Source organism: Syzygium oleosum, unplaced genomic scaffold (assembly GCF_021117445.2).
Source record: "Syzygium oleosum isolate NSW1041296 unplaced genomic scaffold, Sole_v2.1 Sole_v2.41, whole genome shotgun sequence".
In the NCBI taxonomy this organism is placed as follows: Eukaryota; Viridiplantae; Streptophyta; class Magnoliopsida; order Myrtales; family Myrtaceae; genus Syzygium; species Syzygium oleosum.
The window spans coordinates 1490587-1517086 of record NW_026607525.1 but is presented as its reverse complement, the minus strand read 5'-3'; the positions used below and the strand labels follow the sequence as shown (position 1 = coordinate 1517086).

General features: G+C 41.3%; 2 protein-coding genes across 6 annotated transcripts; both read left to right on the top strand.

Annotated features, from left to right (window-relative positions):
* Positions 1–398: 398 nt before the first annotated feature.
* LOC115671014 (uncharacterized) lies at positions 399–3650 on the top strand. Its single transcript, XM_030592452.2, has 2 exons — positions 399–1036; positions 3346–3650. Exon 1 carries the CDS (start codon positions 559–561, stop codon positions 1033–1035), a length of 477 nt encoding a protein of 158 aa, XP_030448312.1. The 5' UTR covers positions 399–558; the 3' UTR covers position 1036; positions 3346–3650.
* A 9596-nt stretch (positions 3651–13246) lies between these two features.
* On the top strand, positions 13247–20941 carry LOC115671011 (VIN3-like protein 1). 5 transcript variants are annotated; one of them, XM_056306056.1, is made up of 6 exons: positions 13247–13749; positions 14349–14447; positions 17002–17647; positions 18844–19154; positions 19243–20422; positions 20541–20941. In XM_056306056.1, exons 2-6 carry the CDS (start codon positions 14417–14419, stop codon positions 20593–20595), a joined length of 2223 nt encoding a protein of 740 aa, XP_056162031.1. In that variant the 5' UTR covers positions 13247–13749; positions 14349–14416; the 3' UTR covers positions 20596–20941. The 5 variants fall into 5 exon arrangements, with proteins under 5 accessions (XP_056162031.1, XP_056162032.1, XP_030448306.2 ...); XM_056306057.1 differs by having other exon boundaries at positions 13735–13749; positions 17008–17647; XM_030592448.2 differs by lacking the exon at positions 13247–13749 and adding an exon at positions 16114–16224 and having other exon boundaries at positions 14052–14447.
* Positions 20942–26500: the final 5559 nt, after the last annotated feature.

The following is a 26500-nucleotide window of genomic DNA, read 5'->3' as shown; positions in this document are numbered from 1 at the left end:
CAGCTGCTCGTTCTATTTTTTTTTTTTCTGACTTTAATTGGACGGATTTATAACGGTATGGCAGATTTGGGACTCGGATAAAAGTTTGAGATTTTTCTTGAGACAAAAAAATGTTCATGATATAATTGGAACAAAGTGTAAAGTTTGTCCCAATTTTTTTGGGAATTAGCCCGAGGTGAAATAACATAGTAAACTTAAGCATCTCGGCGTCAGCAATTTGGAACATCCACATCGTTTTATTTGCAAAAAATTGAAAACGACGGACAAATCGAGGTGAATGTCGTGGCCGTCGTCGTCCGTCGTCGTCGCCACTTGGATTGTCAGCAGCAAACAGCGTGCTGCTACGCCGCCGTTTTGAAGCATGCGTGCAGCGTCACCACATTCCCTGGTCAAAACTTGGAAACTTTCTCCTCCTCCTTAAGCCCATCTGAACCAGTAGCAGCGAAGAAGACGACGACGACGACCACCACCGGCGAGGCGCAGGAAGCCAAAGATAGCCAAAGCCGACGCCTTTGAAGGCATTTCGCACTCCGACCGAACTGCAGGCAAGAACCCACGATGAGAACCTCTCTCCTCTTCTCCCTCCTCCTCCTTCTCTTCTCTCTCCTCGACTCTGCCTCGTCCCAATCCTCGGAACTCCCGACCTCGGCCCGACCCCTGTCCAGGGTCCACGCGGAGCTGACCGCCTACGGCTTCCCGGTCGGCCTCCTGCCCGCCCACGTCCGGGACTACTCCATCAACGCCACCTCCGGCGACTTCTCCGTCGGCCTCCACGGCCCGTGCCGGCTCACCCTCCCCCCCGACAACTACCTCGCCGCCTACTCCGAGAAGATCAGGGGGAGGATCGTGAGGGGCCGGATCGCCGGGCTGGAGGGGATCCGGGTCAGGGCCTTCTTCCGGTGGTGGTCCATCACCGGGATCAAGTCGAGCGGCGAGAACCTGGTCTTCGAGGTCGGCGGCGTCAGCGCCAAGTACCCTTCCAAGAATTTCGACGAGGCCCCTGCTTGCAAGGGAGGGAAGCGAGCTTCCTCTTGAGGTTAGGGTTTCCATTTTCCTGTTTTCAATCTGGCAATTTTCGTGGATTGATGATGCGCCGCTTCGTTTGCTGGTTCGATTGGGTGGGTCAGAGATTGTTTGTTCATTGCGACTTCATTGCTTCGATTGTTTTAATTGGTTGGCCACTTGAGATTAGCCATTCTGTAGTGACCCCGGTTCATTCATTAGTGATGGAGAGAAGACGGAGATACTCAAAAATGGAAATTTCTGAGCAAATTGTACTTTACCAGATGACAATAATAATGGGCTCAAATTCTTACCATCAGACTGTCAGCGACTTCTAGTGTCCGTGAAGGATTTATATGTGTTGGTAGGACGAGAAGTAAGTTTTTATCTTTTGATCTGCATAGATTTCATGTGGAAGAGCAGGTTGCTGTTTTTGAATTATCAGGGTGCGTATGCGTCCCCTGTTTTTCTCTTTTCCCGTCAAACATGATTATGGTTTTTATATATTCACATGAAAATCCATTTTAGATTGCATATCTTGGTTCACTGATGGCACATTGAGGCTGTCGAGTTTCTTTGAACAAAGTTCATGATTAATTACTGGAGAAAAACATTCGGGGGTTGTCATGCACCTTGTTGATAGCTGCACATGGTGTGCAATAGTCAATGACAACATGCTATCTAAAATAGCGATCTTTCCTGACTAATCTTGCTACCTCTGGACATGGATTCCACCGTGGTTAGGGGTGGCATGTTGGCGTTGGCTATCATGCACCATGTCAACGGGTGAGTTCATGCATGACGAGCTCTCAATATCTTCTTGGTGGTTTGTTATCGGGTGTGTTGTATTGGCCTTCATTGAGCTGACTTTGACCATTACACCTTACGGTCAAACCTGATATCCAGCCCGAAGTTTAGTTATAGCGGTGTCTTATTGCTGTTGAGGGGATTAGCCTTTATTGCATCTAGATGCTTGATACAGATGGTATGTGAATCTTTATGATTTTCATTGTCAACTTGTGGAAGTTTCTTAACTAGATTGCATTGTCAGATTTTGTAGAATATTAAGAATAACAGCTGTCTAGCCTTGTAGTATTTTTAATAAGCTTTATGGAGAATGGGACTTACATTACTTATCTTTTAAACTGACCAACCTGTATTATGAAAGTCTGGACCCACTAGTAGTATAGATATTTCCTGCGTGTTTAACGATATTTTAGGGTAGCTTTGGCCAAAAGCCGGTCATCCTGCTATGTCTTTTTCAAGTGGCCATATGTTGGTATTATCCGTTCTATTTTGCCCTGCTACATTCTCCATTTTCTTTTATTCATCTCAGACATTGTGTTAATAGATGTCATATAGTCAAATATCATTTCTGCCAAATTAATTCTAACAATAGCAACCATCAGATTTGGGATACTTACAGCTTTGACTGTGGCTGTAGACTTTGTTCTCGAGCCATTATGTGCTGAAAAAGGACATACGGGCATTATTAATGTAGGCCAGGAACATAAAATAACTCTGTCCAGGGGCAAGACTTTGTGAATGCTCGTCTTAGTAAGATCGTGGCCTTACAAAGTTTGTTAGGTGGAGGTAAATTATCTGGTAAATGGACTAACTGAATAGAGATTCTATTTTTAACTTAATTAAATCTGTTCTCTATAGAGATGAATCTCTTGCTGAAAACCTGCCGCTGAGAAAAAGCTGATGAAAGGAACTTTTTCTTCACAGCTAACATCAGCACGACATTTGGAGTGAGAACAATCTCATGGCTAGGAATGTCATATGAATTTCACATGGTCTGATGTTTGAAGCTTTTGCTAAATGCGATATGCCATAAATGGCTTGTGCGCGCGTGTTTTTTCCAAAGAATCAGCTGTTATCTGTTACAGCCTTGGCATGTCTCAAGTCTCCCTCCCTTTGTGTTTTGAGTGTGTGCGCCTCTTTACTTGTGGCCGTTAGCAATACAAAGTCTTGCTTATGATTGATTTTATTTTTCTGTAGTCCCTTATTATCGCATCCTTTCACTTCCTTCCACTTTATTTTTCAACATCAGAACATAAGTTTGCTCCATCGGTGGCTATCGTCTTAAGAAGAGATGCGTCGTTAGAAATATGTCCCTTAATGTTCTTTTACCTTATTGCTGAAAGTCCTTAATAGCATTCTGTCGACATGTCAACCTTCTGTATCTGCTTTTACTCATTAAGAAACTTCGTTCGTAATTCCCCTGGGCCTTCATTTTTCTATGGCTGAGGATTGTATAGGACGGCAATTATTCTTTTTCTCGTGTCGTGTGAGGTGCGAGCGCTGGACCGTGACCTTTCTTGCTTCTATATTTTGCAGCTGTGTGGTTCTCTAATCTCCAAGGTTCGGGTAGTATGTGTATGGACTGTCAAGAAGCCTGTAGGAGATTGAGAGAAATTGGCCAACAAGATTTGAGTAGTCGACGTATGTTTTATCAGGTTAATGTTAATGACTATTTCCTCTTATCTGGGGATGCTTGCTAATACTTTTATGATAAATTCCAGTATCATTTACTAGTTGATGCAGGTATAAGAAAAAAAAACGCTAGTATGTATGTATATTTTGGCTATGACTCGTGCTCTTGTTTGCTAGTAGAGATAATAAGATAATGACTATTCTGTAAATTCGATTGTAGAAGATTACTTTGCGTCGAAATGGCGCATGCAATATGTACTGGCCATGCACTTTGCCTCGCAAAACCCAATCATTTATATGTCTATGGCTCTTCATAACTCATTTAGCTTTATAAATGGTGGATCAAATTCTATATTGATTTGTAGTTGATCAATGCTCCCTTCTACTGATGATGTAATGTGAAATATGGGATGGAGTTACAGTTTTCTGACTTGGCTTTGATGTGTTGCGGCTTAAAAATATGCATTACAAAACATAAAACTTATAACACTTCACAGCATAGCACACCTATAGTAGTACCAAACTTGTTCTAAAATTCATATGCAAATTGCTCACATTATGTGTGATGTGCTACAACTGGAGATTCAAAATTTCAAACAGAGGCACATTGCGTATCTACTCAGTACTCTTAATTTTGTACTCTAATTTTGATTCCTTGTCCAAGGAAATTATGTCGGACACAGCTTATTGGATTGGTCTTGTATGTAATTTGGACTCTGAGATCAAAAAGAAAAAAATTCCAATGGTCGGATAATTTTTTAAAGATAGTATACGAACATGTAATGACAACTGTGACATATGAACACAATTATTCGCTGATAGGGTCTTTGAGTTTACGGACTGCCTTATATACATGTGACCATTCGAGGTATTTTTACTGTGTTATTGATTAATTATTGAGCGCTAACGTCTTCATGCCAAGAGAAATATAGATGAACTACCGGATATAATGGTGAATTACTAGTTATAAGTGCAAACAAGTTAGGACCATTACAGTAAAGTTACGATCCACAAAGTAAAATTACGTGGTGCAATCAATCTCACCACGATTTTGGGTTAATTAGAAAAAAAAATTCAAGAAATTTGTGGCTAGAAACTTCGTAGAAGCACCCACCTAGTCCATCTTATGTTTTGATTTATGGAAGACCAAAGTTACAAAACCGTTTTCATCACTTCTTTTTTGTCTGCTTTTGGCTTTTCAGGCCAGGTGGATGTTAAACAAAGAGTTTAGGAATGCTTTCGGCCTTTTCGGTCATCATCAAACTTTCAAAGTGTCTAATGGATGATTCGTGATCGTAATGTACTTTGTCTATATTTTATTAACTAACAACAACTAATCGTGATAGGTTTTAGGATGCATGGCCCTCTCGCTTTAACTTCACACACAGGATTTCGGGTGCATTTGAAAACACTTTGGGCGAAAACCTTTGGGAAAATGCAAAGAACTTTAGGTGAAAGGATTTTTCCAAAATGCAAATAGTATTTGGTAAAGTGTAATTTTAAAACAGTGTGAGAAGTAACTTCGACTCTAATGCTGTTTGGAAAAAACTACGAGTTTTGCTAGTTTTTTTTTTTATTATCTCAAACTTTTGCTGTCGGAACTCAACTGCCAACCCGTCTCACCTGAGGTCGCGCAACCTTTGGCAAGGTAGCTGGGGTCACGTGACCCCGGGCAACAGTCACCTGGGATCAGGCATCGTGCAACCCCATGCGAGGCTAGTGTTGGTCTAGCTTGCCGGCAACCAGGTCTCGTCGACGGCCCAATAGCGGCATGAACCCTTGTCGATAACGCCTCGTTAGGTGGGGACATTTTTGGAATTATGAAAAATTAGCAAGGGCAAAGTTCAAAAAAAGTGTTTGCATTCCGGAAGTGTTCAAAGCACGTCCAAACCTGTCTTGGGCTAAAGGCCGATGCCTTTGGAATTTCAATTGTATCTCTTTAGAGTTCTAAAAAAAATTTGCCAAACAATTCTTGCATTTGCTTAAGAGCCTTTAGAGCCCAAGGGTTTTGGGAAAGTGATTCCCAAACGCACTTACATACCTCTTCATTGCCTAGAGCTGATAATCATGTGGCTCTCACAAAAATTAATAATTGCAAATGCACATTAGTCGTGAACCATTGTCCATGAAAGTTCCTTGTCATGGGGAGATGGTCAGCCCTAATTTTAGGTCCACTTCTATTGCACAAATCTAATAATAGGCTCGTATGGTTGTAGCTAATGAATTTCCATAATATTCTCCGACAAGAGCGTCGCCGCTCCCATAAGTTGCAATGGGAGCAGCCATGTTCTTGTAAAATCTATATTTGATTACAAATCTATAGCTCATATTTTCGAGCTCCCGCCGAGGGTCGCCTGGCCTCGGGCGACCGTCGGCGGCGGCGGATCTGGCTCGCCGAGGGTCGCCCGCCCCCAGGCAACCTCGCCGGCCCTTCTGGTGAAGAAGATGAACAGCTTCAAACCCAAAAAAAAAAAAAAAAAGATGTGAACTGTAGCATTCGTGGAATGCTAGCATTTGGCCAATGCTAGGCTAAATGCTGAACCAAACACCTCAGCAGTTTGGGAAGGGGCTTTCGAGGCCCAAAGCCCCTTCTCAAAGTTGAACCAAACACCCGCCTTGATATCCTGGGGGCAAAAAGCCAATCTTGTGGGACTTTCCTTGTCAAATTCGACGAACTGTTGCTCTAGGGTCTAGTACCCTATCGTGATGATGAGAAATGTACGTATTGGCCAACATGGGGAAGAGCCTTGTCGTTCGAAATTGGAACATCGCGGACTGTGGTGGAATTGCCGATGTTCGCTCACAGGCATGACAAACCCCCGTACTTGATGCGCAACAAAGGTGCAGCCAGATCTTGCTCCCTCGTATCTGTTGCTGCAACTGGTCGTGTCTCGCGTCGTTTCGAATCTCACCTTTTCGTCTTTCGCGTCGCCTCGATTTGCTTCATCTCGAGGTGGATGTTTCTCACGAGGCACTCGAAAAATGTGGGGAAAGTAGCCAACTTGACCCACCACCATTCCCGCCCTTATTGATGGCCCTCTGAATCGAAGCGAAGGCATTATCGAAAAGGCGGCATGGTTTCGAGTCGAATCGCATTCGAGGTTGAGCATGTGTCGTGCGCGTCGATCATTTCCGTAAGCTGATGAGGCAATAATAACCCCACGGCTTAGAACATGATATACCATCTTTTGATAGGATCATTTACCGAATATCGTGATACAAGCAATGATCAAATTGCTAGAATGAAAAACTCTCAACCTCGATTTTGATACCAAGTTATTCTATGGTAGGAATCTAACATTACTATGTACCTTTCGATGTGTAAAAAGAGAGGCAAAGACAAGAACTTCACACTCGAGATAGGGAACATTGGCCACTATTACCACCATACTAGGGAGAGCCCAACTCTAAGCTCGTTAATGTAATTTGTTAGACCCACATTCACTCATAAATTTAAGGCATATAAGTCAACTAGGATATATTAGATACCCACCTTACGTTACACTCGTGATGTGAGACTTTTTTCGCTTAACACTCTTGTTTGGGCACCTCAACATAACTCCTCCTCACATGTGAGCCTCTCGCATTTAGGACCGATCTCTTAATCCATGTATTATCTCCTACCCGGCATTATCCCAACTCGATTTTCCACTTTGGCCTAGCCAATTTTTTATGTGTTGGCGAGGACAACATTTGCCCCTCGAATCTACCTCAATCGTCTTGACCTAGCCAAGCTCAGCGAGAAGCCGAGGACACCATCTACTACAACTATTATAGAGTCATCCAAGGTTCCTTCTTTGAGATATTTTACTAAACATTGACGCACATTGGGATTGGGCCACCAATCAACAATCAGCTTTGATTTCCTTACCAAAAAAAAAAAAAAAAAAACAATCGGCTTTGATACTAGATTGTTGAGAAAAATGCAGCTTAAGCCCGATACCTTCATTTGATGAGATCACCAAAGAAAGCCCAAGTTAAAGCCGTCAACATATCCAATTAAATCCACATTGAAAAAAAACTTAAGCAATGACATATAAGATATATTAATTACTTCATTTTACTTCACATCCTCACATCCTTGATACTTGACTTCTTTCATTCGATACCCTCCTAGGCGCACCTCAAATTTTTTGTCTAATTATTGAGCAACATGAATGAACCAAAGTTTCAAATAAAAGCCATCTTCAATCTCTCTTCCTCTCACTCGTGATGTTGTCTTTAATTGCTGTAGAAGGCCTCCCTTCTATCTTACTAGAAAGCAGGTAGATGGAAAACACTTAGAAGAAGCACGTGAGTAATGGCCAAATTTTTAAAATCTAAATTATTTTTTTTTGTTTTCTGTTTACGATCATATATGATACATAATCTTTTTAATTAGGGATGAACACGGTACGGATGATTTTCCCCATGAGAAACAGGTGGTGGAGATCTTGACAGCGTAGGGATAGGAATTTGGGCGGGTTGAGATCTGTAATAAGTCCACCCCATCCCGTTTATATATGAATATAAATTTATTATATTTAGTTAAATGATATGTATGGTAATTACAAATAGTGTATTACATAAAGATTATCAATAGAATCATGAAATTAAAATTATCCATTCTAAATTATGATCACAAATATTCATAATTGTACTTAATTATAATACATGAATAAACTAATTCATATTTTAGAATAAAATAAACTACCCGAGGGCTATGATATAACTCTCTTATTAGTTTATTGATATCTATATTACTATAAAATAAAGAAAAACTCTACCTTTACGAAGAAAGGTCACTGCCTGTTGGGGAAATGCAAGTCTTCAAAGGACTTTTGGCCTCCAAAGTCCCTCGGCGAAATGCAAGTCTTCCCAAGGGGCTTTCAAGTGAAAGCCAGCATTGGGAAGGCTGAAACCTATTTTTTGTTCAAAAAATATCCTCAGTAATTCTTCAATTTTTCAGTTTTGCCCATTGTCGTTAGCGTTCATCTTCTTTACGCAAGGGCGCCCGGCTAGAGTCAACAAGGCCAGATTGGGACGGCGAAGGGCCAATGAGGTCGCACGACCCTGGTGACGACCCCCTAAGGTCGCACGACCCCAGGCAGCCCGCGACCTCAGGCCTCGTCATTTGGGGTCGCGTGACCCTCACCGGGGGATGGTCGCTGGCGCCAAATCTGGCTCATTGGCGGCCATAGCCCTTTGCCGGCTCCAGGGAAGGGTTTGGTTTTTATTTTATTTTAATTAAAAGATAATCCCAAAAGCCCTTTGTAAAAAGAAAAAATTGACAAACATTACTTGGGTCACAGTAGCTTTACAAAGATTTTATTACCAAACGCAATTTGCATTTCCCCAATGGGCTTTAAGTTAAAGACATTTGCATTTCCCCAAGGCCCATTTGCAGTGCCGAACCAAACGGGGCCTTAGTTTCCCTACTTGCATGTGATTTTAGGTAATTGATTCCGGTGATGATGTTAGTTAATTAGGTAATCGATTCTTTCTACAATTTTCTCTCTCCGTACTAAGACTACATTTTTAGACATCGAGACATAATAAGGTTTTGCGTGCTGAAGATGCAAGTAATTGTCTTCTCGATCATTAGTCATTTAAGGCAATTGTGATTCAATTGGTAGATGTAATCGATTAAGATGTTTATACGAAGATAAATTCTAACTTTAAAACATTTTACTATTTTATATCTGGTGTTGTTACCATAATAGATCCTTTAAACTTTTACGTAATGTGGGATAAATGCAGAAAATTAACCAAAAAAGAAAAAAAAAACAGGTTAGCTAGAACTTTACTCCTAGCAGAGTACCGTTTCCCCCACGCGAGTTGCCCCGCCCCGTGCCCATCCCCACGTGTAGCCCCTGTTCAGTGTTCACACAATCCACCTGCGTAGTCGATATAGTTGGTGTAAAACACGGACTACGTACTAATATTCACAAGGACAGAACCACACTTGCCCGATAGAATTATCGGCGGGTGCTCAGCTGTGCGACCCATAACGACGGAACACCCACAAGGCTCGGTACGCTGGTTCGACCAAGGACCGATCTCTAGATGCGCATGATCAAAGATATGACTCCCGGGTAGACATGTCAAAATGGGTCATAGATTCGTTTCTTAACTCGTATTTGATGGGTTAAGTTGTTATGCGGGCTAGTTACATTTAATGAATAGGTAATAAAAAGGTTTAGAATGGTGAAGTTCAAAATAATATAGATGTTAAACGGGTTTACAACTTACTTGAACCCAACCCACCTTTCTCGCTTTCATTTGATCTTGCGCTTGCGCATTCTGTGCTCTCATCTTAATTTGGGTATACATTTTTTTATATTGGGTTAAATATATAATATGGGTTGGGCTGGGTATAAGTTGAGTGTGAGTCAAATCGGGTATTGTCGCTAAATTTATATTGCATGGAATGAGTCAAAACTAGCTAAATAGGTCAATTTGGGTTCGACCAAATCCGACCCGAATCAAATCCAACGCGACCCATCCATTCGACCGGTCTACTCCCGAGCATTACAAATGCATGACATGCTCATCGACGGGAACCCCGCTCGAAAGGCCATAACCCTCGCGGCGGCCGCCGCATCAAGTTGCAAAGCAGACACTCAATTCACGCATGCCCCTCCTCCTCTATTGGCCGCGCACAAAGATTATTCAAAACGCCAATTTCCTCATTGGTCAATCGAATTACACAAGATTTGACTCCAACTTAGGGACGGCGCCAAGTCAACGTCCGCCCGCAAACCCTCTCCCTTTCAAACTGCCTAACTTCCCCACGAGCCGTCTTTCACACGCCGTATGACGCTGCCCCTTGCTGGTTGAGCCACGTGGGGCATTTCCTCCTCCTCGTTTTTTCCCTCTTTCTTTCTTTTTTTGGGGGACAAGATTTCACCGGCCACCCGCTCCACCTGAAGGCGCCGCGTGTCTGGTCGCCAATTGCCCAGCTGTAAATTTCTCTTACCCAAAAAGGAGGCGGATAAAAAAAGAAAGGGAAGAAAAGGGGAAGAGAACAACAGAGGAAAGTGCACACCGGGTGAAAAAGCGACCTCCAATTCAACCCCCCCGGCCCAATCTTCTTTGACATGGCAATCCCCCCCCACCTCCACTTCCTTTTTCAATTTGCTCGACCCCGATTCCGCCCACCCTTTGGAGATTCCGCCGCCACGTGTCGGCCCGCCGCCGGACCGCGTGTCCCCGGACCCTTAGTCCCCCCCCTTCATTCCGCGTTAATGATTAAACCGAAACGAGAACATTATTTTATAACATATCTTCCTTTTTGGCCTGGCCAATTAGTGGGGGTGAACCCAAATTGGATTCCTCATGGGCGGTGCTCCCATGTGCAATTCGACCCAAAAAGGGGCATGCCGTGCAATGATCATCTTCGCGACCGATTTTCCGATACGAAATCGGCACCAGATCAGCGCGTCGCTGATCCTCGGAGATGCCCATTTCTTATGTCATATTTAATTGTCTATCATGAAAGGAATAATGACACAAATAATCCTTAAAACTTTGATCAAATGTGTAACATTATCTTTTTCTGGCCTTAGTCAATTAGAATCGGTAGTGGGGCGGAACTCGAATTGGATTCCTCATGGGTGAAGCCCCAATGTGCAATTCGACCCAGAAAGGGGCAAGCCGTGCAATGATCATCTTCGGGACGATTTCCCGATACAAAATCGGCATCAGATCGGCGCGTCACCGATCCTTGGAAGCCCACCTTTCTTATGTTGTATCTAATTATCTATTGTGGAATACGAATTATTATTCTCGCATGCTTGACAAGCGCTAAGGGTGCTCATTAACACGACCATATAACAAGGAAAATCACTTTTATCATGAGCCTCATGGCCAATAAAACAACAAGGGTTAATACCACAAAAAATTCTCAATAGGCATGTCCGTGCTACATTTATCCCAAATTAAATTTTGTATCATAAACACTCCCAAAGCGATACTTCCATGCCACGTGTATCTCCAAACTCGTATACCCGTGTCACATTTATCAAACAAAATCTCAAATTTATCATAATTTTGGATAAATGTGACACGGGTGTACTGGGTTGGGTTAAGTATGGCACGGATGCACTAGTTTGAGATTTTTTTATGACATGGATGTATCGATTTGAGGTAAACATGACACGGATGTACCAATTTGAGAATTTTTATGGTATTAACCCGTACCAACAACTAGGGATGAGCGGTTCTAGATTCCTTACAGATTCTAAGTGGAACCTGAAACCTACCATCGGATACAGGTTCCTCCTTTTTTGGAATTTGGAATCTACTTGTCGGAACTTGGAACCTGAAACCTACCCTGTCACAGGTTTCAGGGTCTAACATGTTCTTTTTTATTTTATTTCATTATGAAAATGAACGCAACAATACTGAACAATCTTGTCATTCACTAAAGAGAATACAAAAGACTAGTTTTCTTAGCATTACGGTTTAAATAAATACAATCAAAATGAGAAGTCATTGCGTGAATCGACATTAGAGGTGAGCGGTTCCATATTCCGTATAGGTTCTACCTAGAACCTAACCATGATCCTCATTTTTTAGAACCCGGAACCTACCCTATCACATGTTCGAGGGTCAGTTCCAAGGTCTACCCAGGTTTCATCTGTATTATTAATTGAACAATTACAGTGAATCATCACCTTTAATAAACACCACTTGCTGCTATGATCCATTGATCACGACTTATATTTAGACACACGAAGAATATGAAACATTAACAAGTCATAAAATGAAAGCTCAGACTATTGGTTCCATATTATACACTCATCATCTGACACCGTGAAAACACTGCATGATCACGTAATGACATAGATCAAGAAAAAACAAAAAAAAAAATTTTAGGTTTCAGGTTTTAGGCTTCACCTACCTAGTTATCTAACTTTTGGAACCTGAAACTTACTCTGTGTATTTTGAAACCTGGAACCTATAGATTTCCATCAATCGGGTTTTCAGAAACTAGGTTCTATCCCGAAATCATGCTTATTTCTACCAATAATAATGAAACCTTAAATCCGAGCTTGGCAGGGGGCCCGATCGGGAGGGTCCATTACTTCTCGTGGTAAGTAATTGCTGAACGACAGGGATTGGACTACACGAATTTTCCTTTCGCTTTTTCTCTTTATTTTTATTTTTTCTTAATTTCCCGAATTTCCATCGCGGTTTTTTCTGTTTTCTCTTCCTTATTGTTTTCGGGGGAGGAGGGGGGGGGGGGCCAGAACCCGATAAAGGAAATAATCGGAAAACGGCCCCGGGAAAAAAAGATCGTAATTTCGTTATTATTATTATTTCCTTTTCTTTTTTTTAAAAACCCGACGCCGACGCGAACGGCTCGCGGCGGTGAAGCGCACGCACCAATCAGATCGAGCGACAGTGCTTCGCGTACTTTTTCCCCGCCCCTGCGCGGCCCGGAACCCCCAGCTGCACTTTCCGAAGCAGTGGCCTAACTGCCCGGACGCGCCCCATCCGGCGCGTGCCCCTCACCCTCCTCCTCCCCGGTCATCTATTTATTAATTTAAATCATTTCGGTTTCTTTTTTAATTCAATTTTCGTAATTTTTTTTCCAATCTTTTCTCTCTCCTCCCCAAGACGTGAAAACGCCAAACGAGCAAGTTTTCTCTCTCTTCCTTCCTTCAGGAGGACTCGCAGCAGAAGACCTCCCTCTCTCTCTCTCTCTCTCTCTCTCTCTTCCTCTCCCCGAATTGGCTGCGAACGAGGCCCTGGTTCTGGTTCGGGTTCGATTCGCGCGGAGCGAAGAACCCTAGAGATTTTTCCCTCGTTGCCTCGACTGCTCAGGTGCGTTCCGGCGGAATTCAGCTGCCGCGTGCGGCCTTGTTTTCTTTGGTGCGCCTGCGTGTTCGGTTTGGAACGGTGCGTTCTTGATGCGTCGCTCGGCTCAGATCCGGTTCGTTTCGCGTTTTGGCGCGTCCCCCCTGCCGCTGGTCCGGGCTTCCGTGCTCTTCCTCGGGCCCGCGTGCGCGAATTCGGGGGGAAGTCGTCGCGGCCTCGATTGGCTTTTGTGATCTGGTCCCGGTGCCCGCCCGCCCGGCGTGCGTGGGGTTCTCGCGCGCGCGATTGGATTGAGAGAATGCGTGGACATTGCTGCCGCATTTGCGACGCCGGGGGCGCGGCATTTGGCTGAACTTGTCTGGGTCGGCTTTGTTTTCGGCGGTGTTGTTTCGGCGCTGTGGCTTTGGTCCTGGCGGTCAAAGATCCTTGCTTTCTTGCTGCTGCTGTATTTTTTTTTTTTTTGTGTGTGTGTGTGTGTGCGCGTTTGAGATGGAGCTTGGAAAGGTGGGAATTGTTCTGCTTTTCTTTATTGTTCGTGTCGGTGTGAATGCTGCATGATGTGGAGGACGGTTGTATTGAATGTGGGGGCATTAAGGATGCTGCTTGTTTTTTATCTATTTATAGAAACAATGTTATGATGCTGAGGCTACATCTTGATTTGTTCAATACATTTATTGGTTCGCAATGTAGTTTACAGTTCTTTGTCGTCCCATGGATTCTGCCAGATGCATTGCATAAATATTAAGGTCAACAGTTTGGGCTTTCTGGGTGGGGGTGGGTGAAGCAGTTCAAGTGCACAAAAAGAAAGTGACTTTACGTTTGAACTCACTTTTATTCTCCTTACAATTACATGAATCGGGTCAAAACTGTCTGAATTGCGCTCTAGAGAGAGTTGTCACTTACAAATGTGCTTTCTTGATCTTGTGATTAGACGAGTCAGATTCTTTTCTTCGGTCCGTTTTAGTCATAATATCCAAAAAGGCTAGAAGAGCAAAGTATTATAGGTGCCCTTAGTTTGTTCCTTAGTGACAGCTCTCTTCGTATGTTCGGTAGCTTGATTCAGTAATCTGAATTGTTCCTATGTCATATGTGCTATTATGCAGATGCTCTGTTGCTGATCGTCTGTTGCAGGGAGAGTTAAATTGGCTCTATTTACTTAGTTGACTGGGATATGGATCTAGAAGACAAGTTCTTAGCTAAAGGTTTGTATTTGGACATAACCATCCATTTCCTCTTCTTAGCGTTGCTTTTCGGGTTGTTTACTTGCCTTTCGTAAGAGTTGCAACTGTAGGAAAGATGATCAGGATACATTGCAGTTTCGTGATGAGTAGATTTTTTTAGTATTCACCTTCATCTATTTTATGTATTGCGTTGCATATTGATGAGGAGAAGCTTTACTATCTGGTCGACGCAATGTCCAATGAGTAGATAAGCTGATTAGGTTCATAGATTTCTTCTTATCATATGTAGTCTCTCAGAATGCACGCATGTGTGTGCATATATGTATATGCAGAAAGATGTCTGCATGTGCACGAGTACCTTTTAGGCTTAATATTTTATTGACAAAATGTTGGGACTCCTGGCTTGTCTGCGCTAACAGATTATGAAAAACCAGCAACATGATGTTTAGTTGAACCTCTTGTCCTGTTATAGCTGATCTGTCATACATAGGCATGCATGTATACGAGCATGTATGCATACACGAACGTATATGTGCTTTTATGCATCTGCACAGACAGGCCTATGTTTGTCAGCACTGAACACCTTCTGAGCATATAAAAAAGTTGGTTCCTTGCTAATAGACTAATACATCAAGAGAGGTGATGATAGCGCATTGAGTCGAAGCCTTTGCTGAACTTTGCATGTTATGAATTTTTACACGGTGTTCTTGTCAATTCTATGTGGGACTTTTAAAACAAATGCTGAGATCGATGTGAAGACGAGCAAGAGGGAGTTCACATTTCTCTGAATACATTAAATTATTTGGATAATGCTTTAGAATTCCTAATCTGGAATTGATCGATGGAGCTTGTGAGGGGTGTGGTCATGAAAATGACATTTGTTGTTGGGGTCACAAACTGCTGAAACAATTGCACGAATCTGATGCTTATGTCATATATGTGGTGGAACTAGTGCTGCATTGTGTGCGTTTCCTCTCTGCCTTTTGGTACTTTTCTTCTGTCTAAAGCATGTTCTCTTTGTTTGCAAATTCACAACATAATCTAGCTTGGTAGACAGGCAGAGGTTAATAGTTTTATCATCACCTCTCTTTGTTATGGATATTTTCCGTTATTGGTATGCCTCTTTTTATTGTTGTGAGAATTTGAAATTCTTAGAAGATTTTATGGTTATTGCAGTACGTGGATATCCAAACATATGCATGACTTGCTTGTGGCACTCTAAACTGGAGTGCAGTTCACGTGTTTTGTGAAGGATCATTTGTCTGTTATCAATTACGCCAGATTTAAATTTTTTTTCCGGTTCAAAATTTGTCAGAATTAGTATCCAACTAGGATATCTGGCATACTTTAAATGCCTGGTTATGAATGTATGCATGCCCGACGCGTGGCACTCAGAAATGGTATTCATGTGAGAAATAGTTAGGATTCTTTATATTGGGAAAGATATCTTGCTCGATAGACTAATCCAAGAAGTCGCAAAATGGCTCACATGAAACTCTTCGGATTCCAAAGTACGTAAGGAGCGGCATCTAGGGCAGCCAATTTAATATGTTGTATCTTTTCAATCGCAATTGTAGATTTGTGACCATATATTGATGGGATGCATTTATAAGCATGCACACATTCCTCCCGTAGGTTCAATTGCATATGTCTCTCATTAGTCCTCTCCTTGCCCGTCGAGATTCAGATCTGAGAACTTATCTACGTGAATGGCCATTGAGTTCATTACATTCGTTAGATCGGAGAAGTTTGATTTGATGGAGACTGAATAAATCGGTAGGATTTCTCGAGGATCTGTGTAAGTTTGAAAGCTTCTTCTTGAGTCTTATCTTAAACTTGGTGTTTCGTCCTTGCATTTAGACAATAGATCTGCTGGATCGTGGTCAAAATTGTTCATTTTTCTGTCATAATTCTGTCGATCTGATATTAAAAGGGCATGTTCTTTCAAAGCTATTCTATGGTATTGTTTCATGCTTCCTGCCTTCTTTATTCCTATTGTGTTCACTGGCTTGTTAGATAGAGCTCTGACCCCCCTGTTTAGAGAGACTGTGCCATAGATCTAATGGATCTATGCAAGATCTGACCTGGCTCATAGCTTGAATTGGTTCCTTTAATATCCTGCAAAATAAATCAAAAGTTTCCTCAGCGATGGATTCTTTTCGTGGAATTAGGATGCATGCAGAGTATGTAGGGTTGTGGGAGAGTACCTCACCTTTCATAAGTTTAATGATATCTAATTGATTTGTAATTCTGCTATGTTTTTTGTGGTCAATCTAGTCTAGATGATCAAATCTTCATGTTCTTGTTCAAACCCTTCTGGCGATTAGTTGTGCTTTATGAATTTTCCCATGACCCTTTTGCCATCCATCTTGGTTCTACTTTATGAGCGACATGTTTTGGGGGGAGGGGGGGGGGGGGTTGGAGGTGGCGCTAGCTACAAGGCGTCCTAATATGCTGGATCATTGCTGAGCTTTTGAAACGAGTTTATGTGTTTTATAGGCTTCTTCTTTTATGAGTGCTGGATTTTATTTCAATGGTTTCTCCATCGTTAAAAAGAACTATATTCTCCATCCAGTTTCAGGTATACAGAGTCTTTCTTCAAGTGTGCAGAGTACTCCCGAAAAAAATGGGAATTCAGATGATGCTTCAAAAAGTCCAGATCTGCTGCAGGAGTTCTTAAAATCTGGTCTGAAGAAGGAACTTCTTCGAACTTGCTTTGATAAGGACAAGAAAAACTCAGCCTCATCAAAAAGCAAAATGAGAGAACCTCTGAAACCAAACAACAAATCATTCAAGAAGCAGGACCACAGGAAAGCCTCTAACAGTCCAAGCAATCAACCTTCTTCCAAGAAGCAAACAAGAAAGGGAGATAACCCAATGCGACTTCCTCCAGCAATTGAACAGGCTTTGGGTTTTGGGCATTCAAAGTCATGGATATGCAAAAATTCAGCTTGTAGAGCTGTCCTTTCAACTGATGATACATTTTGCAAGAGGTGCTCTTGCTGCATTTGCCATTTATTTGATGACAATAAGGATCCCAGCCTTTGGTTGGTGTGCTCATCAGAGTCTGATAATGGGGTATTGGGCTCCTGTGGGTTGTCATGCCACATTGAATGTGCTCTTCAACGTGAAAAGGCTGGAGTTGTCGATCTTGGACAACTGATGCAGCTTGATGGCAGTTACTGCTGTGCTTCTTGTGGGAAAGTTTCTGGAATTTTAGGGTAAGGGATCTTCTTTTCACTCCTGTTCTGATGCATCAATACATTTTCTATATCGTGGCTGTCCTTGCCCCACAGGCACATGGTTGTAGAATATTTGTTATTTGATGAATGTTTGTTCTGCTCAATCATTGATTGGACATGCACCTTGACTTTCTTTGCCAATGAATTTGTGTTACCGTCAAAACTTATTATTTTATTGTATGTGCCAGATAATTATTTCATTCTGTTAAGGTGCCCCCTGCTGTTATATCTGGGTTAAATACTCTACCTGTGCCTTAATGGGATTTGTTCTCCATTATTGGTATTTCTGATCGTTTTGTGTATTGCATGATTATGCGTTTAGCAAAAAAAGTTGCATGAGTATGCTTTCTGCATCCTGCCTTTTGTGGTATTTCTCTGTATTAGTATTTTCCTTGTCTCGCGTTTGCAGTCATCTGGATGTTGCTTGAGGAGTTAACGCCTCCTCTAACTTTTACACGAACAATGTTTTTTGTGAGACATTGTTGGCCTTATATTTATGACTACCAGAGTTTTAGTCCAAACATTTTTCTTTTCAAAACTATTGTGAGCCTATTCCTGAATTTATTAGATTCCTACTTAACTGATGTTTAAAACAGCAAAAGTGGTTTATATTTTGTAATAGCCATGAAGTTATTTTATTAGATTCCTACATAACTTATGCAATGATTGATTTTTTCACAAGTAATTTTCCACAGAGTTATGTTCCTTCTGGATCCTCTCCTATTTCTACGTAAGTCAAGGCTGAAGTAACTCTTTATTCTGGATATTGAAGTTGCCATGGCCAGATAAGATGACATGTCTCTATATAAATGTTATGATAAAGTTTTTAAGCATATTGTTTCGTAAGATTTGGTCAAGAACAAGATGTTTTGTGCAATACGCTATGTGGTTTAGTGAGGTTTTAGATCACTTCAAAACAGAAACAAAAAGGCATTGAGAAACTTGATGGTCTGCGTTGAAATTGGAAAGCCTGTTTAAAGGGAAGGAGAAATCCATTTCTATGTATTAGAATGTCAAATGCCGTATGTATTTACAATAATAAGAGCCAAAAGTAAGTACATGAAAATGCTAATGTATGTTACTAAAACACGAGTACAAGTGAGGGAAAAGTTACTGGTTTTCCTGCAATAGTTTTCTGACTTATGCTGATGTCTTTCTTACGTGGATACATGCAGGAGTTGGAAGAAGCAACTAGCTATAGCTAAGGATGCTCGTCGTGTTGACGTCCTCTGCTATAGGATATGCTTGAGTTACAGGCTCCTGGATGGTACTTCCCGGTTCAAAGATCTGCACGAATATGCCAAAGATGCCAAGGCCAAATTAGAAACAGAGGTGGGTCCTATTAATGGCGTTTCTGCCAAGATGGCACGGGGAATTGTCAGCAGGCTATCAGTTGCAGGTGATGTGCAGAGACTCTGCTCTCTTGCAGTTGAAAGAGCGGAGGAATTGTTGGTCAGTGCTTCTAACGGGAATATAACCAGTAGAGGTTAGATTTGTTGTACTAGGCCCTCATCTTTTCTTTAGTACTTTAACATGATAGCATTCTTTAACAATTTTTTCTGTCTCCGTTACAGAGGAGTCACGTCCCGCTGCTTGCAAGTTCCTGTTTGAGGAAGTAACTTCATCCTCTGTCATTATTGTTCTGATTGAATTGTCTTCTCCATCATCTGACGACATTAAGGGTTACAAACTGTGGTATCATAAGAGTGGAGCAGAGACGAGAGAAGAACCCGCTTGCGTCTTTCCTAGAGACAAGAGAAGAATTCTGATATCCAATCTGCAGCCATGCACCGAATATTCCTTCCACATAATTTCTTATACAGAAGAAGGTGATTTGGGTCATTCCGAGGCGAAGTGTTTCACAAATAGTGTGGAGATCATCCACAAGAACCACAACCCATTAGCTGCTATTGATGGCAACAAAGAGAGAGCCCTCGTTGAAGGAAGTTCCTCTGGTTCCAATAGTAAGCCTGAGTCTACAGATGCAGTTGCTTTTGCTGGTTTCAAGGTCCGTGATCTCGGAAAGATCCTGCACCTGGCTTCAGCTCAAGAGCGAGGATGCTTCGAAGGCTTCTGCAGCGCTGATATGGAGAGATGTTGCGGAATAAGCAAAAGGACGGAGCCCAAGAAAGTTGTAGAAGATTATGTGCCATCCGTTCCGCGTGAACTTGACTTGAATGTTGCTTCTGTCCCTGATTTAAATGAGGCAGCTCCTCCCTATGAGTTCTCCAGGGATGAAGATAACGGCTGCTTATTCAATCAGGTCGTTGAGGTGGATGATGATGCTGCTTCCCATGAACTCAGGAAGCACAATGGAGCTGGACCCCTTATGATTGTCGACTCACGGCCCTGGACATGTGGGGCTGCTGCTGGAGAAGCACCGGGTGCAGATTCTCAAGCTGAGCTATGCAGAAAAAGAGCTTTGAGCATGAAAGAAGAGTTGCATGATTGTGATAGTACTCTGATAAATGGGTCCCCTAGCAATATTTCTAGTGGTTCGGGAAGCTTGGACGATAACTTTGAGGATTGCGTCAAGATCATCAGGGAACTCGAATGTCGGGGTCATATTAATCAAGAATTCAGGCTGAAATTTTTAACGTGGTTCAGCCTAAGATCAACGGAGCAGGAACGGAGAGTGGTTAACACCTTTGTTCAGGCTTTGAGTGATGACCGAAGTAGCTTAGCGGGACAGTTGGTTGACACCTTTTCAGACGTGGTATCTAGCAAAATGCCGAGGAACGGGTTCTGCAATAGGTTATGGCATTAAAATTTAGTGCGAAGTTTGAAGGCAGGCTCGCTCTCGGTCGTGCCCTTTTAATCTTTTATTACCGATAATAAATTGTCTTATCCGTCTCTCACATACTTCGTACAGGCATTTTTTTCCGCCCCCTAAACCTCAGTCCGAAGCAAATTCATCGGTATTCTAGGAGAAGTATGCTGCCAACAAGGTTGTGGTGGCTGATTCTGCAGATATTTCTGACCATTCTTGCAAGGAAGTGGCTGCTTGCACTGGAGAAGGCATTTTCGTACATTCGGTTCAATTGCATTTGAAGCCCTAAAAGTTAGCTTTAGGGAAATTGTTAGGGGTACAGTAATTGGTTGCCTTTCTTATGGGAAAGGTGACATGAATGGCTCAAGAATTCAGTTGATTAGGTTCTTTTCTCCTTCTCCTATTTTTTCCCCCTTTTTAATTGAGGATGTGATCTCATTCTGCTTCTTCCCTTAATGATTAATGACTGTCTTTAAAAGTGCTTCAGAAATTAGCTTGTGGTATATTCATTTGGTGTTCAAGAAGCTGAGGAGACGAGGAATGAGACTTGCGCTAACTTCGTATGAGCATTGTTTAAGACATGTCGAATGAAGCGATCACAGTTGCTCTCCCAATCGTTTGAACTACATATCGCCTCAGCGACTGTTGATTCTCGTCATCATCTCATTGACAAGCCCGCATATCGATTCTAATGAAGCGATCACGGTTCTCTCCAATTGTATGAAATACATATCGCCGCGGTGCGTGTCGATTTTCGTCATAATCTCTTTGGCAAGCTCACAAGTTGATTCCAATGAAGTGATCACGGTTGCGCTCCAATCATGTGAACTACATATTGCCTTGGCGCGTGCTGATTTTCGTCATCATCACTTTGACAAGCCCGCAAGTCATTTTTCTTCAACAACCTCATGGTTTATCATCGGTGAGGATGAAAAAAGACACAAATTTCTTTTATAAATGATACCATGGTTGACACACAATCTCTTCTAATTTGACACACATCCCCCCCCTCCTCCCTCGGGTTTACAATTTTTGTAATTTTTCTAAGTTTTTGACAATCGTGTGGATGCCGCATTGACGTCACATGGGAGGCAGCTGCGGCACTTAACAGGCACGTCGCCATTTTCATTGGATTTTCTTAAGAAGGAACGATACGAACATATAAATTCAAGGACCCAATTGCATAAGAAAAAGTCCCGAAATTCGATACCGCATAAATCGAAAAAGATCGGAGACGTTTTGTATCGTTATCATTTTCAGTCTTGTCACTTCTTTAACGACTATTATGTATCCATTACAATTTAAATTATGGCAGACTGGGAAATTAGAGAAGCTCAATCAAATCACAAAATTGGACTCTTGTGCAAAAGAGAAAAAAGAAATGAAAATCAGTCGATGAGTTGATGTGAATCTGACTTCGCGGGAACATTCATCTGGGAGAAGCAACTGATCACGATTCGTCTCTTGCTCGTACCGTATTTATTTGGAAAAGAAAATCATTATTTCGGAAGTTTTTTTAATAAAACTAACTTAGTATATATATTTAAAATAAAAAAATTTCATCACATTGGAAAAATCATTGACGCTAGACATTATTTATTGTAATTGGTCACGAGAATAGTCTACACAGGCACGTGGAAAAATACTCCGGATTTTGACCACATATATTAGCATTTATGACATTGAATTATTTGTTTTGTTGGACCACCATGACTTCTATTTCTAATCTTAATAAGAAAATAGAAAGCCAAAAACGAGTGATCAAGATTATCTCACTCGACATTTTCCTCCCTTGACTATATTATATTGGCGCCGCCATGCAGCTCAGGTCGAGGTTATTATATTTAAATATTAAAATCACGTCTACATACAGATCTTTTAAAACATTTAGCAGTAATCGTATAAAATATTTCATGGCGTACAACTGGGTTCCGCTCCGGTTTATTTCACATGCAAGGCCCGTCGTTCGTCGTCAAATTTCACACGTCCTTCCTGATCCGGCTTGCACGAGAGAAGGGTTATTAAAACATCCCACATCATCTGTCTATGAAATTTATATGCTTTTTAGTTTTATGCGGTCTCCTTCCACTTATTAACTCGAGTTTTTAGGTTAGATATTATGATATTAATGTATCCGACGTCGTTTATCTATAAGGTTTTCAATAGGTTGGACGTTCTTTCGTGATATTAAAACATGAATCCCTCCGTTCAAATCTTTTTATGCCTCTATTTGCCTCTCGATTATATTTTTTCATGCTTGAGTCTTTCGTGGTAAAAGATAGTCGGGTCGGTAAGTTCATATCCCCAAATAGTATAAAAAATAATAAAAAAAAAGGCTTGGAGCGATAAATGAAAAGAGAAGAATGTATCTACTTCCAAGAAGTGGAATTAATCGTTGAAAATTCTATTGTTGTAAGTTAGTGTTCCATCTGTATATTTATTCATTTATTTATTGAAAAATTTAGGTAGGAACCGTCCTTTAAACTGAGCAGACCTGCAGAGCAGCCATGATGGACCTTAGACCTCTATGCAATTCCTGTGCTGCGACCCCTTATTTGGCATTAAATTGCCAAATGCTTATTGTTCAACAAGGACTCGAAATCATAACATCGAACAGAATTCGTTCGATATGACCTACACTCATTATGAAGAGAAAATGAAAGATCACCCGTCCCGGCAAAGTTGCTAGCTTGCCTCATAAAGAGATGCATGGAATGAAAAACACGTTTACAACCAAAAAGAAAAAAAGAAGACAATCCCTACATTTGACTCTTAACTAATCCATTGGATCCGGCCCGCCTTTTTAGTGATCACTGTCCTTTCACTATACATAGAATCGGAATGGATTTGTAATGGTCGATCATGTTCCTGAATTCGAGCATCGAAATCCTTCATATGCTTTTCGACTGCATTCACAACCAAGTGCAATTTCTAAATTGCACAAAACCTCGGCTCGTATAATAATACACACGAAATCTCGATCCATTCTGTATGATTTTTCTCCTGTTAAAAATTTTCAATTGATGGATCCTCTAGTACAAAGTAAATGTAAATAATACATTTATATCTTTTATGAGAATAAGGATAATTTTGAAATATGGCTACTCGAATTAGATTTGTTGGGTCTTGCTTAATGAATCTCAAGCCAGTCAAAAGGGACAAAACGCAATCTCTAGGTTACAGAACAAATTTCTCGAGAACTTCACAAATAATTGATAGAAAATTCGAAAATCAAGTCTTCTGTCCCAGTTTTTGTTGGAAAAAACGAGCCATAAATATTCAAAGACGTAGGTGATATAATCTTCGCCTCGTGTCTCTCCATTCATTCAACCCATCCAGAAAACAAGCGAGACAATTTCCACCTCGACTCAATACTTGTCGCTAGCAATTGACAATTTGGCAAATAACATCTTGAAAAATGTTTCATTGACGCGTTCGAGGATCGTACCATTCCTATAACCTTTACTAATTGAACTCTTTTCAACTAGTACACTCGTGTAGTGTGGTTAAGGTAATTGTCTACTTTCGATACTAACATGAAATGAAAATATCAGATTTATGAATCGGTTATGTCTAGACCTTTTTGGACCGTGCATGTGGTGCCGATTTAGAGCAATGTGCACGCGATTAATGGGATTTGAATAAATGACTTCCGATTTCTGAGCTGGAAATCCATTGACCTCTGGCTTTAGAGCGATTTTTTCTCCACAGTTAGTAAAATGTCCATGTTAGAATTGTGTTAGTCGACATTTTCTTCACAAAAAGGACCTTTCCATTTTGTAAGTAAATGTCCATGTTAGATGTGACTTTTGACTTACAAATTTTTGAACGTGACTTGTAGTAAGCAACTTCCCCACATAGATAGTGACATCCACAGTGTAGTAAGTTGAACCCATGAGAGAAACTAGTAGTTTCTTTCACGTGTTTAGAAAATCTTTCCACGTTGACCGGTAAGAATCTATTATTTTTATTAAATTATTCCTGGGAAAATAAGTTCCTACGTATTGCGTCACCCTGAATTTAACTCGTTGAGGCATTATTCGCTATAGCTCGTTCCATATTGAGCCTCACGATTTTATCCTTTGGCGTACAGGTGGCACCTTCCCAGAAGGTCACTCATCCTAAAAGTGCTCCCACCTGAGCATGCTTAATTGTTAAGTATTGTCGTTACGTCAAATGGTGTCTCTGTGAGTTAATTTCAATTTTCACATATATGTCTCGAAATCGCTCTCTCCTGTTCGGTGCACAGTTTGGTTCATTCTTGCCCCATTTGCCATCTTAGAAGCCTGCCGGGAGTCGCTTATCATCCAGGCCCTCTAGTCCTGGCAACCACTCTCCGCTTTCGTTGGACTGAGTCGTAACAATGAAAGTATTGGTATTTGTACATGATCATATTCCTTTTCATTAACCACTGAAATAAATATGTATGTATGCATGTAATTTGTGATTTCAAAACATTTGTAATGATTTTTTTACGAGCAATTACTCTATGGACCGTAAAATGTCATTTCGAGCACAAAATTGGATCCGTTGTCAAGCACGCGAAAATATAATAGCCTGCCTTCGCTGCGATCATAGAACAAATTCCAACCAAAATCTATATGGCTGACAACATTGAACAAATAGGTGACCTAATTGCTGAGACCAGCGTGACATCAAATTGACCTTGTTATGGTTTAGGTCCGCTAGTCATGGCACGTTCATTGGATATTCCTGGCAAAAGAACACTACAAGTGCTATAACTTGTGTCGGCGCTCACTTTGGTGCCATAAGTTTTTTTGGGTCCACTTTAGTGCTAAAATTTTTGAAAAACGATCACTTAAGTGCCAACTCTAGTGCCAGTACACAATTTTTCGCGGAAATCCGACGTGGCATTTTTTTATTAATTTGGGCGACGTGGCTCGCGGAGATTGGTACTTAAGTGATCGTTTTCAAAAATTTTAGCATTTAAATGATCGTTTTTAAAAAATTTTAGCACTTAAGTGATCGTTTTTCAAAAATTTTAACACCGAAGTGATCCAAAAAACTTATGACACTTAAGTGATCGTTTTCCTCCGACTTGGCACCAAAGTGATCCGAAAAAAGTTATGGCATCAAAGTGATCTCCGTACACAAGTTATGGCACTTATAGTGTCCTTTTGCCGATATTCCCGTCCCTTTTGGCCGGATCGATTCTCTGTATCAGATTAAGTTAACCTCTTTGATTCGACGACGACGTGTCGTTTGTGTCGATCAAAAGTACTATGCAGGATCCGAGACGTCCGTTTCTCTTGACTCGGGATCAAAAGGACACATCTAACCCCAGCTAAAATTGAGTTTCGGGCAATTGCATATTTCAACTGGAATTATAAATCTTTTTTTTATATATTCTATCTCTAACTCTCATATCTCTCTCTTGGACTTTTTACTCTACCTCTTCGTAGAGCGTGGGAGTCGAATCTCGCGTCTGTGATACTATAACAATGGAAGGTGGGCTGATTTTCCTTTTTCCTTTTTGTCCAAAGATGGATTTAACCTAATGTCAAACCACAAAAAAGGAGTAATTGAAATTATTTGACATTTGCCTCCTTGTTTCCTCTTTCCAATTCATATTAATTAATGTAGGACCTAAGCAAGTCCCCTTCATCCAGGGTCTCGCCGAATCTCAAGATCCCCAGGATGTAAGAATTCAGAGGGCAATGAACGTATTCGTGGAGGTTGCCGTCAGTGTATATCAAACGAACATGTCGTGGAGGCATCTGTAGGTAGGTATGATCAGTTCTCGATCCGGTTCGGTTCCAAGGTGGAACCAGAAACCTGACTAGGAGGACTGGTTCCGGGGACTAGACCGGTTGGTCCTAGGACTGGTGGTTCGGTCCGATGTAACCGGTCATATAGGGTTTCATTTACATTTTACTAATTAATGAATTTATGTCAAAGAAGTTCACTTAGGATTTAGTTCATATTTAATTAATTTTTTTTAAAGAAATAAAAAATATATATATGTAGTCGGTCCGATCTGGTCGGTCCGGTTCGATTCGATCCGATTCCTCCTTGGAATCGAGAACCGGACCGCTCAAACA

Bases quoted from the DNA above. Each gene is read 5' to 3' on its own strand.
- LOC115671014 (XM_030592452.2), top strand. From the start codon at position 559: ATGAGAACCTCTCTCCTCTTCTCCCTCCTCCTCCTTCTCTTCTCTCTC.
- LOC115671011 (XM_056306056.1), top strand. From the start codon at position 14,417: ATGGATCTAGAAGACAAGTTCTTAGCTAAAG. The intron at 17,648-18,843 runs GTAAGGGATCTT...GGATACATGCAG, and splicing joins AAAGTTTCTGGAATTTTAGG to GAGTTGGAAGAAGCAACTAG. The intron at 19,155-19,242 runs GTTAGATTTGTT...TCTCCGTTACAG, and splicing joins CGGGAATATAACCAGTAGAG to AGGAGTCACGTCCCGCTGCT.